Below are 17,326 nucleotides of genomic sequence, written 5' to 3' on the forward strand. Positions count from 1 at the left end.
GGAGATTTGCCTGATCTCTCACTACACTGGGGAGTTCCGGAGGGCAGTGCTCTCCAATGTACAAAACGGGGCTATGTGCAGCAGCGGCCACGTGTTCCCCACTGAGGCCCCTTATACAACAGTCACATATTGCCATGTGCTTAGAACGTAGAACATAGAAAGATACAGCACAGAACAGGCCCTTCGGCCCACGATGTTGTGCCGAACCTTTGTCCTAGATTAATCATAGATTATCATCGAATTTACAGTGCAGAAGGAGGCCATTTGGCCCATTGAGTCTGCACCGGCTCTTGGAAAGAGCACCCTACCCATAGTCAACACCTCCACCCAACACTAAGGGCAATTTTGGTCACTAAGGGCAATTTATCATGGCCAATCCACCTAACCCGCACATCTTTGGACTGTGGGAGGAAACCGGAGCACCCGGAGGAAACCCACGCACACACGGGTAGGATGTGCAGACTCTACACAGACAGCGACCCAAGCCGGAATCGAACCTGGGACCCTGGAGCTGTGAAGCAATTGTGCTATCCACAATGCTACCGTGCTGCCCTTAAGAACAAATAAATCTACACTATATAATTTTACCGTAATCCATGTACCTATCCAATAGCTGCATGATGATCCCTAATGTTTCCGACTCAACTACTTCCACAGGCAGTGCATTTCATGCCCCCACTACTCTCTGGGTAAAGAACCTACCTCTGACATCCCCCCTATATCTTCCACCATTCACCTTAAATTTATGTCCCCTTGTAATGGTTTGTTCCACCCGGGGAAAAAGTCTCTGACTGTCTACTCTATCTATTCCCCTGATCATCTTATAAACCTCTATCAAGTCGCCCCTCATCCTTCTCCGTTCTGATGAGAAAAGGCCTAGCACCCTCAACCTTTCCTCGTAGGACCTACTCTCCATTCCAGGCAACATCCTGGTAAATCTCCTTTGCACCTTTTCCAAAGCTTCCACATACTTCCTAAAATGAGGCGACCAGAACTGTACACAGTACTCCGAATGTGGCCTTACCAAATCTTTGTACAGCTGCATCATCACCTCACAGCTCTTAAATTCAATCCCTCTGTTAATGAACGCTAGCACACCATAGGCCTTCTTTACAGCTCTATCCACTTGAGTGGCAACTTTCAAAGATGTATGAACATAGACCCCAAGATCTCTCTGCTCCTCCACATTGCCAAGAACTCTACCGTTAACCCTGTATTCCGCATTCATATTTGTCCTTCCAAAATGGACAACCTCACACTTTTCAGGGTTAAACTCCATCTGCCACTTCTCAGCCCAGCTCTGCATCCTATCCATGTCTCTTTGCAGCCGACAACAGCCCTCCTCACTATCCACAACTCCACCAATCTTCGTATCATCTGCAAATTTACTGACCCACCCTTCAACTCCCTCATCCAAGTCATTAATGAAAATCACAAACAGCAGAGGACCCAGAACTGATCCTTGCAGTACGCCACTGGTAACTGGGATCCAGGCTGAATATTTGCCATCTACCACCACTCTCTGACTTCTATCGGTTAGCCAGTTCGTTATCCAACTGGCCAAATTTCCCACTATCCCATGCCTCCTTACTTTCTGCATAAGCCTACCATGGGGAACCTTATCAAATGCCTTACTAAAATCCATGTACACTACATCCACTGCTTTACCTTCATCCACATGCTTGGTCACCTCCTCAAAGAATTCAATAAGACTTGTAAGGCAAGACCTACCCCTCACAAATTCGTGCTGACTATCCCTAATCAAGCAGTGTCTTTCCAGATGCTCAGAAATCCTATCCTTCAGTACCCTTTCCATGACTTTGCCTACCACCGAAGTAAGACTAACTGGCCTGTAATTCCCAGGTAATCCCTAGTCCCTTTTTTGAACAGGGGCACGACATTCGCCACTCTCCAATCCCCTGGTACCACCCCTGTTGACAGTGAGGACGAAAAGATCATTGCCAACGGCTCTGCAATTTCATCTCTTGCTTCCCATAGAATCCTTGGATATATCCCGTCAGGCCCGGGGGACTTGTCTATCCTCAGGTTTTTCAAAATGCCCAACACATCTTCCTTCCTAACAAGTATTTCCGCGAGCTTACCAGTCTGTTTCACACTGTCCTCTCCAACAATATGGCCCCTCTCATTTGTAAATACAGAAGAAAAGTACTCGTTCAAGACCTCTCCTATCTCTTCAGACTCCATACACAATCTCCCGCTACTGTCCTTGATCGGACCTACCCTCGCTCTAGTCATTCTCATATTTCTCACATATGTGTAAAAGGCCTTGAATTTTCCTAGATCCTACCCGCTAAAGATTGTTCATGCCCTCTCTTAGCTCTCCTAATCCCTTTCTTCAGTTCTCTCCTGGCTATCTTGTATCCCTCCAACGCCCTGTCTGAACCTTGTTTCCTCAGACATAAGTCTCCTTTTTCCTCTTAACAAGACATTCAACCTCTCTAGTCAACCATGGTTCCCTCACTCGACCATCTCTTCCCTGCCTGACAGGGACATGCATATCAAGGACACGTAGTACCTGTTCCTTCAACAAGTTCCACATTTCACTTGTGTCCTTCCCTGACAGCCTATGTTCCCAACTTATGCACTTCAATTCTTGTCTGACAACATCGTATTTACCCTTCCCCCAATTGTAAACCTTGCCCTGTTGCACGCACCTATCCCTCTCCACTACTAAAGTGAAAGTCACAGAATTGTGGTCACTATCTCCAAAATGCTCCCCCACTAACAAATCTATCACTTGCCCTGGTTCATTACCAAGTACTAAATCCAATATTGCCCCTCCTCTGGTCGGACAATCTACATACGGTGTTAGAAAAGCTTCCTGGACACACTGCACAAACACCACCCCATCCAAACTATTTGATCTAAAGAGTTTCCACTCAATGTTTGGGAAGTTGAAGTCACCCACTACCCTGTGACTTCTGCACCTTTCCAAAATCTGTTTCCCAATCTGTTCCTCCACATCTCTGCTACTATTGGGGGGGCCTATAGAAAACTCCTAACAAGGTGACTGCTCCTTTCCTATTTCTGACTTCAACCCACACTGCCTCAGTAGGCTGATACTCCTCGAACTGCCTTTCTGCAGCTGTTATTCTATCTCTAATTAACAATGCCACCCCCCACATCTTTTACCACCCTCCCTAATCTTATTGAAACATCTATAACCAGGGACCTCCAACAAACATTTCTGCCCCTCTTCTATCCAAGTTTCCGTGATGGCCACCACATCGTAGTCCCAAGTACCGATCCATGCCTTAAGTTCACCCACCTTATTCCTGATACTTCTTGCGTTGAAGTATACACACTTCAACCCATCTCCGTGCCTGCAAGTACTCTCCTTTGTCAGTGTTCCCTTCCCCACTGCCTCATTACACTCTTTGGCGTCCTGAATATCGGCTACCTTAGTTGCTGGACTACAAATCCGGTTCCCATTCCCCTGCCAAATTAGTTTAAACCCTCCCGAAGAGTACTAGAAAACCTCCCTCCCAGGATATTGGTGCCCCTCTGGTTCAGATGCAACCCGTCCTGCTTGTACAGGTCCCACCTTCCCCAGAATGCGCTCCAATTATCCAAATACCTGAAGCCCTCCCTCCTACACCATTCCTGCAGCCACGTGTTCAGCTGCACTCTCTCCCTATTCCTAGCCTCGCTATCACGTGGCACCCGCAACAAACCAGAGATGACAACTCTGTCTGTCCTGGCTTTTAACTTCCAGCCTAACTCCCTAAACTCATTTATTACCTCCACACCCCTTTTCCGACCTAAGTCGTTGGTACCAATGTGCACCACGACTTCTGGCTGCTCCCCCTCCCCCTTAAGGATCCTGAAGGCACGATCCGAGACATCCCTGGCCCTGGCACCCGGGAGGCAACATACCTTCCGGGAGTCTCGCTCGCGACCACAGAATCTCCTATCTATTCCCCTAATCATTGAATCTCCTACAACTATTGCTTTTCTATTCTCCCCCCTTCCCTTCTGAGCCCCAGAGCCAGACTCTATGCCAGAGACCTGGCCGCTAGGGCCTTCTCCCAGTGGGTCATCCCCCCCCCCCAACAGCATCCAAAACAGTATACTTGTTTTGAAGGGGAACAGCCACGAGGGATCCCTGCACTGTCTGCCCGTTTGGTTTTTTCCCCCCCGACTGTAACCCAGCTATTCTTGTCCTGTGCCTTGGGTGTGGTTACCTCCCTGTAACTCTTCTCTATCACCCCCTCTGCCTCCCGGATGATCCGAAGTTCATCCAGCTTCAGCTCCAGTTCCCTAACACGGTCTTTGAGGAGCTGGAGTTGGGTGCACTTCCCGCAGGTATAGTCAGCGGGGACACCGGTGGTATCCCTCACCACCCACATCCTACAGGAGGAGCATGCAACTGGCCTAGCCTCCATCCCCTCTTACCTTACAGAATATAGCTGCCCTGTGGACCAACTGGATCTCCGCCCTCCGACTCTGCTCCCAGTCAGCTGCACTCTCTGTAAACTCCTGGCTCTCTTCTCACTCTTTGCGGAAATGTAGGAAACAAAATGAAAGGATCACCTTACTCCCTCCTCACCCAACTCCCTCAGTCACCAAACTCTCACCATAGCACTCAAATGCACCAAATTCAGTACTCCCTCAGTCACCAAACTCTCACTATCGCACTCAAATGCACCAAATTCAGCACTCAGTGCAAATAAAGTCTGCACTGTAGGGGATCACTTTTATACTGTGAATCTAGCCTCTGAAAACTGGCCTAATCCAATTAACTAATTAACAAGCTCCAGCTGCAAGTGCCTACAAGTAGAAGCTTTGTTTAAAGCTGATTGAAAATTCACCTTCTTCTAAACCAAACAGCAACTTTTAAGTTAATTAACTAAATAAAAGAAAAACTAGACTTTAGATAAAAATGAAGCCTTATACTCCCTCAGTCACCAAACTCTCACTATAGCACTCAAATGCACCAAATTCAGCACTCAGTGCAAACCTTCTCAGCACTGCGACCACCGAGTAACACGTGGCTAAACGTGCTCGCTGTGAGACATAATTCCCATTTAGTTGAATCGAGCCCATACTCTTTACGTGCACGCATCCAGGGAGTGTTTAAAGAGCTAGTGTAGAAAGAGTTTTACTCTGCACTTCGCCTAACCCATACCTACCCCAGGGGGTTGGTTTAGCTCACTTGGCTAGACAGCTGGTTTGTGATGTCAAGCAAGGCCAGCAGCGTGGGTTCAATTCTTGTACCGGCTGAGGTTATTCATGAAGGCCCCGCCTTCTCAACCTTGCCCCTTGATTGAGGTGTTGTGACACTCAGGTTAAACCATCACCAGTCAGCTCTCCCCCTTAAAGGTGAAAGCAGCCTATGGTCATCTGGGACTATGATGACGTTACCTTACCTTAACCTACCCTGGGAATCCTCAATGTTGATGGGATGATAGGAGCTGGCAGAAACCCACTGCACCTTGACTTCCCTCATTCTGTTGAGCACAACTCTGCCCGAACGTGTGAAAGGAATACTGGCTGATAATACTCGTATGAAAGTGAAGGGGCAGAGGCTCCGTTGACACAGCTGATATACCATAATGCCCAGAGGCCAGTACCTACCCCTGCTCCTCGGAACCTGCTGAGCTTTTTCTGCAGCTGTAAGCAGTGCTCGTAGTCTTTGCCGACATCACCCACATTGATCATCACCTCCTGTTTGTGTGCGAAATAAAATGGGAAGGAACAGAAAATGCATTTAGAATTGCAGTCATTTGGTCAGTGAATAAATACATTTTCTATAGCAATGCACAACTGATTCTATCCATAAGTAATAGATTGAACAGGGCTCCCTCCCTTCCCTGGGAACCAGGCCTCGAGGGACAAGTCAAAACGTGGACATTTTCTGTCGAATTAAACCTGATGGTTGAGTGGGCAAGTGCTGCACCCAGATGGGAATGACCAGGGCCTCTCGAGCAGTGTCCCACCTGCACTCGATTTCTAAGTTGCAAGAAATATCAGCTCCGATTCCCAAAGTAACCATTTTAGCTCTTTCTATCTTTCTTGCTGCAATTTTGTCATTTTAGTCACCATTATTGATCCTGCTGACCATCTCAAATAGCCACAGTATGAAAGGTGGGCTATAAATAACAGACCCGCAATAAGAATTTCAACAGTCTAATTAGACACATATGGAGTCCACAATAAAGGCACAAGTGAATGTAAAAGTAAAGACGTGCCAAAAGAATAAAGTGATTTCTTCAAACATACAGCAGCCAGCAGATGCTTATTGAATGGGTGCATGGTTTACCCCAAGTCAAGGGGGGGAGGGGGGGGCACATCATCAGGTCAGAGAGATATTGTAGGCCTTGTCAAAAAGAAAAAGGAGGCATTTGTCAGAGCTAAAAGGCTGGGAACAGACGAAGCCTGCGTGGAATACAAGGAAAGTAGGAAGGAACTTAAGCAAGGAGTCAGGAGGGCTAGAAGGGGTCACGAAAAGTAATTGGCAAATAGGGGTAAGGAAAATCCCAAGGCTTTTTACACGTACATAAAAAGCAAGAGGGTAGCCAGGGAAAGGGTTGGCCCACTGAAGGATAGGCAAGGGAATCTATGTGTGGAGCCAGAGGAAATGGGCGAGGTACTAAATGAATACTTTGCATCAGTATTCACCAAAGAGAAGGAATTGGTAGATGTTGAGTCTGGAGAAGGGGGTGTAGATAGCCTGGGTCACATTGAGATCCAAAAAGACGAGGTGTTGGGTGTCTTAAAAAAGATTAAGGTAGATAAGTCCCCAGGGCCTGATGGGATCTACCCCAGAATACTGAAGGAGGCTGGAGAGGAAATTGCTGAGGCCTTGACAGAAATCTTTGGATCCTCGCTGTCTTCAGGGGATGTCCCGGAGGACTGGAGAATAGCCAATGTTGTTCCTCTGTTTAAGAAGGGTAGCAAGGATAATCCAGGGAACTACAGGCCGGTGAGCCTTACTTCAGTGGTAGGGAAATTACTGGAGAGAATTCTTCGAGACAGGATCTACTCCCATTTGGAAGCAAATGGACATATTAGTGAGAGGCAGCATGGTTTTGTGAAGGGAAGGTCATGTCTCACTAACTTGATAGAGTTTTTCGAGGAGGTCACTAAGATGATTGACGCAGGTAGGGCAGTGGATGTTGTCTATATGGACTTCAGTAAGGCCTTTGACAAGGTCCCTCATGGTAGACTAGTACAAAAGGTGAAGTCACACGGGATCAGGGGTGAGCTGGCAAGGTGGATACAGAACGGGCTAGGCCATAGAAGGCAGAGAGTAGCAATGGAAGGATGCTTTTCTAATTGGAGGGCTGTGACCAGTGGTGTTCCACAGGGATCAGTGCTGGGACCTTTGCTCTTTGTAGTATATATAAATGATTTGGAGGAAAATGTAACTGGTCTGATTAGTAAGTTTGCAGACGACACAAAGGTTGGTGGAATTGTGGACAGCGATGAGGACTGTCGGAGGATACAGCAGGATTTAGATTGTTTGGAGACTTGGGCGGAGAGATGGCAGATGGAGTTTAATCCGGACAAATGCGAGGTAATGCATTTTGGAAGGTCTTATGCAGGTAGGGAATATACAGTGAATGGTAGAACCCTCAAGAGTATTGAAAGTCAAAGAGATCTAGGAGTACAGGTCCACAGGTCATTGAAAAGGGGCAACACAGGTGGAGAAGGTAGTCAAGAAGGCATACGGCATGCTTGCCTTCATTGGCCGGGGCATTGAGTATAAGAATTGGCAAGTTATGTTGCAGCTGTATAGAACCTTAGTTAGGCCACACTTGGAGTATAGTGTTCAATTCTGGTCGCCACACTACCAGAAGGATGTGGAGGCTTTAGAGAGGGTGCAGAAGAGACTTACCAGAATGTTGCCTGGTATGGAGGGCATTAGCTATGAGGAGCGGTTGAATAAACTTGGTTTGTTCTCACTGGAACGAAGGAGGTTGAGGGGAGACCTGATAGAGGTATACAAAATTATGAGGGGCATAGACAGAGTGGATAGTCAGAGGCTTTTCCCCAGGGTAGAGGGGTCAATTACTAGGGGGCATAGGTTTAAGGTGAGAGGGGCAAGGTTTAGAGTAGATGTACGAGGCAAGTTTTTTACGCAGAGGGTAGTGGGTGCCTGGAACTCGCTACCGGAGGAGGTGGTGGAAGCAGGGACGATAGTGACATTTAAGGGGCATCTTGACAAATACATGAATAGGATGGGAATAGAGGGATACGGACCCAGGAAGTGTAGAAGATTGTAGTTTAGTCGGGCAGCATGGTCGGCACGGGCTTGGAGGGCCGAAGGGCCTGTTCCTGTGCTGTACATTTCTTTGTTCTTTGTAGAACTTACCCATTTAAACAGTTGGAAGCTATGCCCAAGATTGGTATGATCACAAAAAAAGCTTTTGTTTTATGTAACCACTCCCAGCACCGCCGGATAATCATCCTGCCCAACTCCCAATGGGATGTCTGGATGGATCAGAAGCCCAGTAAACTTGCAAATTCGCGGCAGAGTCCAGGGAATTCCCTGACACCATTCCTACCTTTTCCCTGATCCATGCCTCAACCTGCTCGACTTTCTGCAGGAATTCCAGGAAATCCCGGTTGTCCTCCAACATTTTTCCACGTGCGGCTACTGCTACCTTCAGCTGCTCCCAATATTCTAGTAGCATCCTCATACTTCGACGGATCTCGCTGGATTTGGGGTGGTGTCCAGACAGCAGCAGCTCACCTGTCTGTATTGGTGTAAATTCAAGACGCACAGTGAGGTGGACTTCTTCAAAGCAATACAACTCCAGGAGGGACATGAAAACAGAAAATGCTGAAAAAAAATTCAGCAAGCCTGGCAGCATCCGTGGAGAGAGAAACAGAGTTAACATTTCTAGTCCATGTGTCTCGTCTTACAGACTAGAAACACTAACTGTGTCTCTATCCGCAGATGTTGCTAGATCTGTGGAGTTTTTCCAGCATTTTCCCTTTTTACTTCAGATTTCCAGCATCCGCAGTATTTTGCTTTTATCCAGGAGAGACATTGGGCGGGATTCTCCCACAACTGGCCGAATGGCCCAGCGCCAAGAGTAGTGCAAACCACTCCGGCATCGGGCCAACCGGAAGTTGCGGAATCCTCCGCACTTCCGGGGGCTAAGCCGGCGCCGGAGGGTTTGGCCCCACGCCAACCGGCACCAAAGGGCCGGTGTAAGTTGGCGTATGCGCAGAACCGCCAGGGTGTTTCCTGCACATGTGCAGGGGGGTTCTTCTCCACACCGGCCATGACGGAGCCCTACAGAGGCCAGCGTGGAAGGAAGGAGGGCCCCCCACGGCACAGGCCCGCCCGCAGATTGGTGGGCCCCGATCTAGCCGGCCTACAAGCCAGGTCCCGCTGTGTGGGACCATGTCCCGGCAGGGGGTCGGAGAATTCCGTCCCTTGTGCCCAGGATGCACCAATAATATGGGAAGTACTGTGTCACAATAAGTATCGGGGATACAGGGAGTCATAAGAGATGAGGTCCAAAAAAACTTGGCATTTAGTTGTGAAAGTCACAAGGCTCTTTGCAGCCGGTTATGTAATTTTGAATTGTTGTATGGGTTTCCTCCGGGTACTCCAGTTTTCTCCCACAGTTCAAAGATGTGGAGCTTAGGTGGATTGGCCATGCTAAATTGCTCCTTAGTGACCAAAGGTTGGTTAGGAGCTGTTACAGAGTATGAGGATAGGGCAAGGGAATGGGCCTAGGTAGCGTGCTGTTTGTCAGGGTCGGTGCACACTCGATGGACCGAATTACCTCATTCTGTACTGTAGCAATTCCATGATTCTAAAGGAAAGGTGCATAATAATAATCGTTATTATTGTCACAAGTAGGCTTACATGAACACTGCAATGAAGCTACTGTGAAAATCCCGGCGTCACCACACTCCGGCTCCTGTTCGGGTACACTGAGGGAGAATTCCGAATGTCCAAATTACCTAACAGCACGACTGTCTTTCGGGACTTTCGGGAGGAAACCAGAGCACTCGGAGGAAACCCACGCAGACACGGGGAGAATGTGCAGACTCCACACAGACAGCGACCCAAGCCGGGAATCTGGGACCCTGGCTCTGTGAAGTAATAGTGCTAACCACTGTGCTACCGTGCTGCCATCAGCCAATTTGCACACAACTCCCACAAACAGCCATGTGATAATTTCAGATATTTGTTTTTAAGTGATGTTAACGGAGGGATTAATTTGTCGAAGACACCATGGAAAACGATAAAATTGTCAAGGATTAATTTACTAAAAATTGTTTGACTGACTCCTCTGTCTAAATACTGTCGTAAGGATAGGAATCTGTCTTTGATAGAACATTAATCAAGTACATTTTAACGGTGCAGTAACCCAAGTAGTTTTAGAAATGCAATAGTTTGAATAATTCTTAAATGTAAACTGCATGTTTGAACTGAACTCCCTGTGCAAACAGGTTGGTGGTCTCAGGAAAGTGAAGACTAATGAGTACCTGGGAGACATTCATCAGCAATTGCGGTAAAGAATCAATGAACTAAGCTAATAAATGTAACAATGGTTAACAGTCGGTCCAGACCAAAGAGGGGTAGAAAACCAGTTATGTACCATGCAAGATGTTGGATACGAGCAGGAAGTGCTTATGTACATTTGAACTCAAGATGTGTAAACTTGCTGGGTATAAAAAAGGTTTAAGCTGGTGTGGACCAGGTCATACTTCACTCCCTAATGGGCTGCACCTTACTGTTGAATCAAATAACTTGTGCTTTGGAGAATAAAGAAAATAAGTCGTGAAACATCAGATACAGAGTTTGAAAACATGCTTGTATTGGTGGACATCAATGCTGCCAGGAACCTAATACCTAAAGCTAAAGAAGTTGAACAAGAAGAAGTGGACAATGCATTGAACTTTGTTCAGTAACCCAACAGGTAATGTCATAGAATCCCTGCGTGCAGGAGGCCATTTGGCTCATCGGGTTTGCACCCACCCTTTGAAAGAGCACCCTACTTAGGTCCATCCTCCACCCTATCCCTGTGACCGCATCCAATCTGCACACTAAGGGGCAATTTTGTCATGGTCAATCCACCTAACCTGCACATTTTTGGACTGTGGGAGGAACTGGAGTACCCGGAGGAAACCCAAGCAGACACGGGGAGAATGTGCAAACTCCACACAGACAGTAATAAATGATCTGTTTGGAACTGTGAATTACTGTTTAGATATCTGCTGTGGGATAATGAAAAGGTTTGCGGTGACCAATTGATATCAGGTTGGAATCCCTTGAAATTCTGATAGAACTCCCCCTGTTTTTCTTCCAACAAAGCTATGGTTTTTTTTATGTCCTTTTCAGAGGCTGCGGCCTCAGTTTAACATCTCACCAGAAACATAGCACTCCTGAAAGCCCATTTTGTGTTCAAGTCTCTGGAGTGGGGCTTGGGTTCATGGTCTTCTGACTGCGAGGTGAGAGCACCGCGGTCAACACAGAGTTGTTGTGCAATACAGGAGGGACCCCGCAGCATGCAAGAAACAATGTTTGACACAGGAGGTATAGAGAAATGTACAAAATACAGCATGACATAGAAAGTACAATGCCTTTCTCATAAGCACAAAGGAAGGAGAAAGCCTGGAGGAGGCACATTCTGTTTACGGTATCCGTTGTCTTGCTAAGAAAAAGTCCCTTGCAATCAATTGGATTTAGTCCAGGTCATTTTTCACTCCCTGGTGGACTGCCCCTGGTGTCAGAGCCAAGGAGGACTATCCCAATGGAAACAACAGCAACATGACTTGAGATTAGGTCAAGACCCAACCCCATGCCACTCGGGCCGAACAGGAACAGGTTTGGAGTTTGGGTGAGATGTGTCACACTAGATAGTCTGTGGAACACCAGCAACTCACCAAGTGGACTTCACTGAGCTGCAGACAACTAGTATCTCACACTTAACAGAGAAATGAAGGTAATACTTACCTCTGTAACACTTGTAATAATAGCCTGATGGGCCAGGATCTCAGCCTCAAATGCCTGGTGTTTCTGAAGTAGCTTCAGCTTGCCCTGCAGGTCACTAATATCCGCAGAGGAATTGTCTTTTAACTTCTTCACCCTCTCGCTGATCCAGCTCTCCTCCTAGGAAGAGGAACATAACACAAACAGATATAATAGGCAGGAGCAACAGCAAGCCATTTGGTTCTTTCCACATATTCACTAGACTTCTCCAGGCTGACTTTACACATCCCTCCTTTCCTGCTTTGTCCTTTTCATATTCTCCTTGAGTAATTATCCAGCATATTTTTGGATGCTGTCATTCACGCACCAATAGTTTTTCTTCCGAATTCCCCTTTTCTGTATCTCATGCATGGCTGGACAACATGCTTCTTGATTTTGATTTGTCCACCAATACAGATCATCCAAATGACATTGACAACACCATACATTAATATATTGTAGAAAAATAGCTCAAGATGCTTCACAACCGTGTAATTTGTTAAGTATTGACACTGAGATAGACGAGATACTGGGACAGGTGGCTAAAGGTTTGGTCAAAGAGGCATAAAGGAGGAAAGTGGAGAACTTTAGTGGGGGAATTCCAGAGCTTAAGGGCCTCAGCAGCTGAAGGCACAGCTACCAGTGATGGAGTGATTAAAACCAGAGATCCTTAAGAGGCCAGAATTAGAAGAGCTCAGCTATCTCGGAGGTTTGTGAAGAGCACCCTACCCAAGCCCACACCTCCACCCCAACCCCGTAACCCAGAAATCCCATCCACCCTTTTTTGGGACACTAAGGGACAATTTAGCATGGCCAATCCACCTAATCTGCACAACTTTGGACTGTGGGTTTTAGGAGGGTGAGGCCATAGGGAGATTTGAAACTGGATGAAAAGTTTTAAGATTGAAGCCTTGCCAAACGAGGTGCAGGCCAACAGTAAACAGGCAAATGGACCCAGTGCGAGTTAGGATGAGCTGAGGTTTATGGAGGAGGGATACTGAGAGGCTAGAGGGTCAGTACTGGAATTGTCAAGTTTGGAAGTGACAAAAAGCATGGATGAAGGTTTTAGTTGCGGATAAGCTAATGCTGGTGGATGTAGAGGATTCTGTGGCACGATTCATAGAAGCGCAGGCTGCAGGGCACCACCGTGGCTAGTACTGCTGCCTCACAGCGCCAGGGACCCAGGTTCAATTCCGACCTAAGTAGGGTGCTCTTTCAGAGGGTCGGCGCAGACTCGCTGGGCTAAATGGTCTCTTTCTGCACTGTAGGAATTCTATGAATTCTCCCCGTGTTTGCAGTGGCTTCCTCCAGGTATTCCAGTTTCCTCCCACAGTCCAAGGATGTGTATGTTAGGTAGATTGGCCATGCTAAATTGCACCTTAGTGTTCAAAGATGTGCAGGGTAGCTGGATTGGCCATGGTCATTGTGCATGGTTATGTGGATAGAGCAGGTGAATGGGCCTAGGTAGGGTGCTCTTTCGGTGCAGATTCGATGGGCTGAATGGCCTCCTTCTGCTCCGAAGGAATTCTATGGATTTTGTTGGTGTTCTGGCCAATATTTATCCCTTAACCAACATCATTAAAACCAATGATCTGGCTATTATCTTCTTGCTGATTGTGAGATTTTGCTATAAGCAAATTGCTTGCTACATTTCCTACACTACGCCGCGATTTAACCAAAAGGTTTCCAAGTGTGGTAGCGACACTCAACCCACGAGGCCGTCACCGCTATAAAACGTTAATTGGTCATTTAGCGAGGCTCCACGGGGCTTCATGCTGCAAATGATGGCCCCGCCGACTGATTCGCCAGGACCCTGCTCGCCAGCCCCTTTCTAACAAGGGAGAGCAGCACTTAAACCGCTCCCACACAGCCAACCCCACTCATCTCACAGCCATGCCACCGAGGAGGCCAGCCCCACGATTATGGGATGCTGACCTAGGCAAATTGTTGGACACGATAGAGGTCAAAAGGGGTGCCCTGTCCCCCCAAGGTTCTCAGAGGGTCAGCCATAGGGCAGCCAGTGCCCCCTGGGAGGAAGTGGCAGCGGCAGTCAGCTCGTGGAGTGTGATCAGGAGGACCAGAGCCCAGTGCTGTAAGAAGATCAATGACCTCCTCCATGAAGCCAGTGGGGCCTCGTTAAGTGGATCAATTAATGCTTTATATCGGTGACGGCCTTGTCAGGCTAAGCATTGGGAAGCTCGCGGCACTTAGAAACCTTTTGGTTAAATCCTGCCCTCAGTCATGTTTTTGGGTCCTGGGGAGTTTCTCTCTGGTTTAGCCATCACTTGAATTATTTTCAGCACTGGGGAGCTGAACTCCGAGATCGGGCCGCCATTTTGAAAGGGTGCGCCGATCTCTAAGTGAGCTTGTGGGTCCCTCACCCCCCCCACCCATGGGCAATATCACCCCCCAGAACAATGGCCATTACCCTACCCCCCCCCCCCCCCCCAAGTGAGGACTCCCCACTATAGGGTCTCTCTTCAGGCTCCCCTCAACCCCCCTTAAAGGCCCCTCTCTCCAAGGCTCCCACCCATCACATCCCAATTTCCCAGAGGCCCCTTCCTACCAGCCCTGCATCCCCCACTCTTCATACCCCCCTCCACCCTCCTTTCATGGGCATTCTCCCCTCAAGCCCTGACCCTTGGCAGCGCCACTCTAGTACCAGGGCATCCTTGCACTGCCACCCTGGCAGCGCTCCTGCTGACTTTGCAGTGCCACCGGGCACCTTGGCTCAGTAGACCCCTGGTTGCCCTCCCCCTGTAATGCGGGCACCAAGGCACTGCCAAGGTGCCCGGTGGCACTGCAAAGTCAGCAGGAGCACTGCCAGGGTGGCAGTGCAAGGATGCCCTGGTTTGTGTGGACCAGTACTGAACGTTGCCCGGCTGCGGCCTCGCTGGGAAGGCCGGTAGATCGTGGGTAAGCTTGACGAAGTAGGTTTAAAACCACCATTGGCACACGGCGTTTGGACATGCCTTTGGGCGGGATTCTGATTTTGACGCCTCACGGAACTTGGGTATATTCTGCGCAAAGGCTGCCGGGAAAAAAAACCACACACACACACACACACAATATACACATTGTAACTCACATATAATGCAACAGACATACACTGTAACTCACACAAACACACACAACCTGACTGTAACAGATGTGACTGGCCATCTCGTAAAGTGGTGATGTGGGGGGTCTCGCTGTTCTGTCAGCTTCACAACATTCCAACTATTGTAAATCATACATGTGCACACTCACGAACACACACTCGTGGTAACTCACAAACACAAATGCACAAATTCTCACACATATTGGTCTAAAACCCAGATTATCATACAGAAAGATGCAATCGATAGGTAGCCAGTTCACACAAATAATCACCCCTCCCAACAGCCTCTCACCCCTGTCAATATTTAGGTGAACCCAGGGTGGAGTGTGGGCACAGAAGGGGAGGGAGAATGGGAGGGGGTCAGGGAGGGAGATAAAGAGGGAGGGAGATAAAGAGGGAGGGAGATAAAGAGGGAGAGTGAGGTAGAGTGGGAGGGAGAGATGGAGGGAGTGGGAGGGAGAGATGGAGGGAGTGGGAGGGAGAGATGGAGGGAGTGGGAGGGAGAGATGGAGGGAGGGGCAGAGAAATGGAAGGAGAGGGAGAGAAGCAGGGGAGAGGGAGGGAGTGTAAAAGGCAGGGAATGGGAGGCAGGGAGAGAGGGGGAAAAGGAGGGAGGGGAAGAGACAGGGAAAGAGGGAGGGTGAGAGAGAGAGGTTGAGAGCAGGAGGAGGACAAACAGGACTCTCAGCCACCCAGAGGTTCAATGGCTCCAGGCCAAGCTCTCATTCAATACTATTAGACCATAAACGTAGGAGCAGAAGTAGGCCATTTGGCCCATCTAGTCTGCTTCGCCATTCCACGAATCATTAAAATCATTCCAAGGGTTAGTAATGGATTAAGTTTGTAACTGTACCAGGAACAGGAAACTCCTGCTGTGCTGTTCACATTAAACCATCTGTTCTTTCTATCAGGCAAGTAGAACATAGCAAATTTTCCTCTTAATCCACATATCAGAGGGTGTATCGCCTGCCTCAAGTTATAACACACAGTAGACAAATAGCAACTGGAGCATGGCGATGAACACACACACACATTGCAAACACTTTCTTCACTTTACTGCTCGTGTTCAGAATATGCACAGCCTTGGGGAATTTTGGAATCCAGTGTAACAACACAGTAATGCACTCACTAAGGTTTAATTACATACAGAAACTGGAGCAATTCTAACATCATCACCCCACCACACACACCAACCATTTCCCTTAAATGCTGGTGGTGGGATTCTCCACTCCTGCTGTTTGTCAGTGGGATTTCACAGTGGGGTTGCACTGCCAGCGAAACCCGTCGCCAGTGAAACCCGTCGCCAGCGAAACCCGTCGCCAGCGAAACCCGTCGCCAGCGAAGCCCACTGCCAGTGAAACCCGTCACCAGCGAAGCCCGCTGCCAGCGAAGCCCATCGCCAGCGAAATCCCGCTGCCAGCGAAGCCCATCGCCAGCGAAATCCCACTGCCAGCGAAGCCCATCGCCAGCGAAATCCCACTGCCAGCGAAGCCCATCGCCAGCAAAATCCCGCTGCCAGCGAAGCCCATCGCCAGCGAAATCCCACTGCCAGCGAAGCCCATCGCCAGCGAAATCCCGCTGCCAGCGAAGCCCATCGCCAGCAAAATCCCGTTGCCAGCGAAGCCCATCGCCAGCAAAATCCCGCTGCCAGCGAAACCCATCGCCAGCGAAATCCCGCTGCCAGCGAAACCCGTCGCCAGTGAAACCCGTCGCCAGTGAAACCCGTCGCCAGCGAAGCCCACTGCCAGTGACACCCGTCACCAGCGAAGCCCACTGCCAGTGAAACCCGTCAACAGCGAAGCCCGCTGCCAGCGAATGACCAAAGAATTTTGCCCACTGCGCTCCCCCTATCCATTCTCATTTCACACCAGTGGCTCAATACTGACTGAATGTGCTCAGTCTGAGCTGAATCCTATAACACTTCCTAACTGTAGATCAGGGTTTGAGATAACTTCACGTCTATGTGAAAATGCGAACGTGAGGCACATGCCTCTTGAACTTTCTCACAGATTCCTGCCTCTTAATCCCTCGGGCACGGCCACTGTGTGGAACATTCTGACAGCCTGCAATAATCCTTTGTTCCGCTCGGAGCCATGATCTCATTCTGGAGGTATTACCGTCTCCGTCTCCTGCCACTTGTTGCCAGAATGAGCTCAGTCGCAGTCGCTGCCTGGTCCAGCAGCCACATCTGCTCTCAATCAGCTGTCCAGCACTGTGATGAGGGTCATTAGCAAAGGTTCTCTGCTGCAGTGCAAAGCTTTGGT

The 17,326-nt window shown here is 48.6% G+C and overlaps 1 protein-coding gene across 1 annotated transcript in view; it reads right to left on the minus strand.

Annotated features, from left to right (window-relative positions):
• sptbn5 (spectrin, beta, non-erythrocytic 5) overlaps positions 1–17,326 on the minus strand; it is a 400,397-nt gene that overhangs the window by 186,106 nt on the left and 196,965 nt on the right. Inside the window, exons 38-40 of the mRNA XM_072486950.1 lie at positions 11,948–12,103; positions 8,532–8,723; positions 5,599–5,688 (exon numbers count right to left, since the gene is read on the minus strand). Of these exons, the coding sequence (XP_072343051.1) occupies positions 5,599–5,688; positions 8,532–8,723; positions 11,948–12,103 (438 nt within the window). The remainder of the gene's footprint in view (positions 1–5,598; positions 5,689–8,531; positions 8,724–11,947; positions 12,104–17,326) is intronic.

This window comes from Scyliorhinus torazame, chromosome 2, assembly GCF_047496885.1.
Source record: "Scyliorhinus torazame isolate Kashiwa2021f chromosome 2, sScyTor2.1, whole genome shotgun sequence".
Taxonomy (NCBI): Eukaryota; Metazoa; Chordata; class Chondrichthyes; order Carcharhiniformes; family Scyliorhinidae; genus Scyliorhinus; species Scyliorhinus torazame.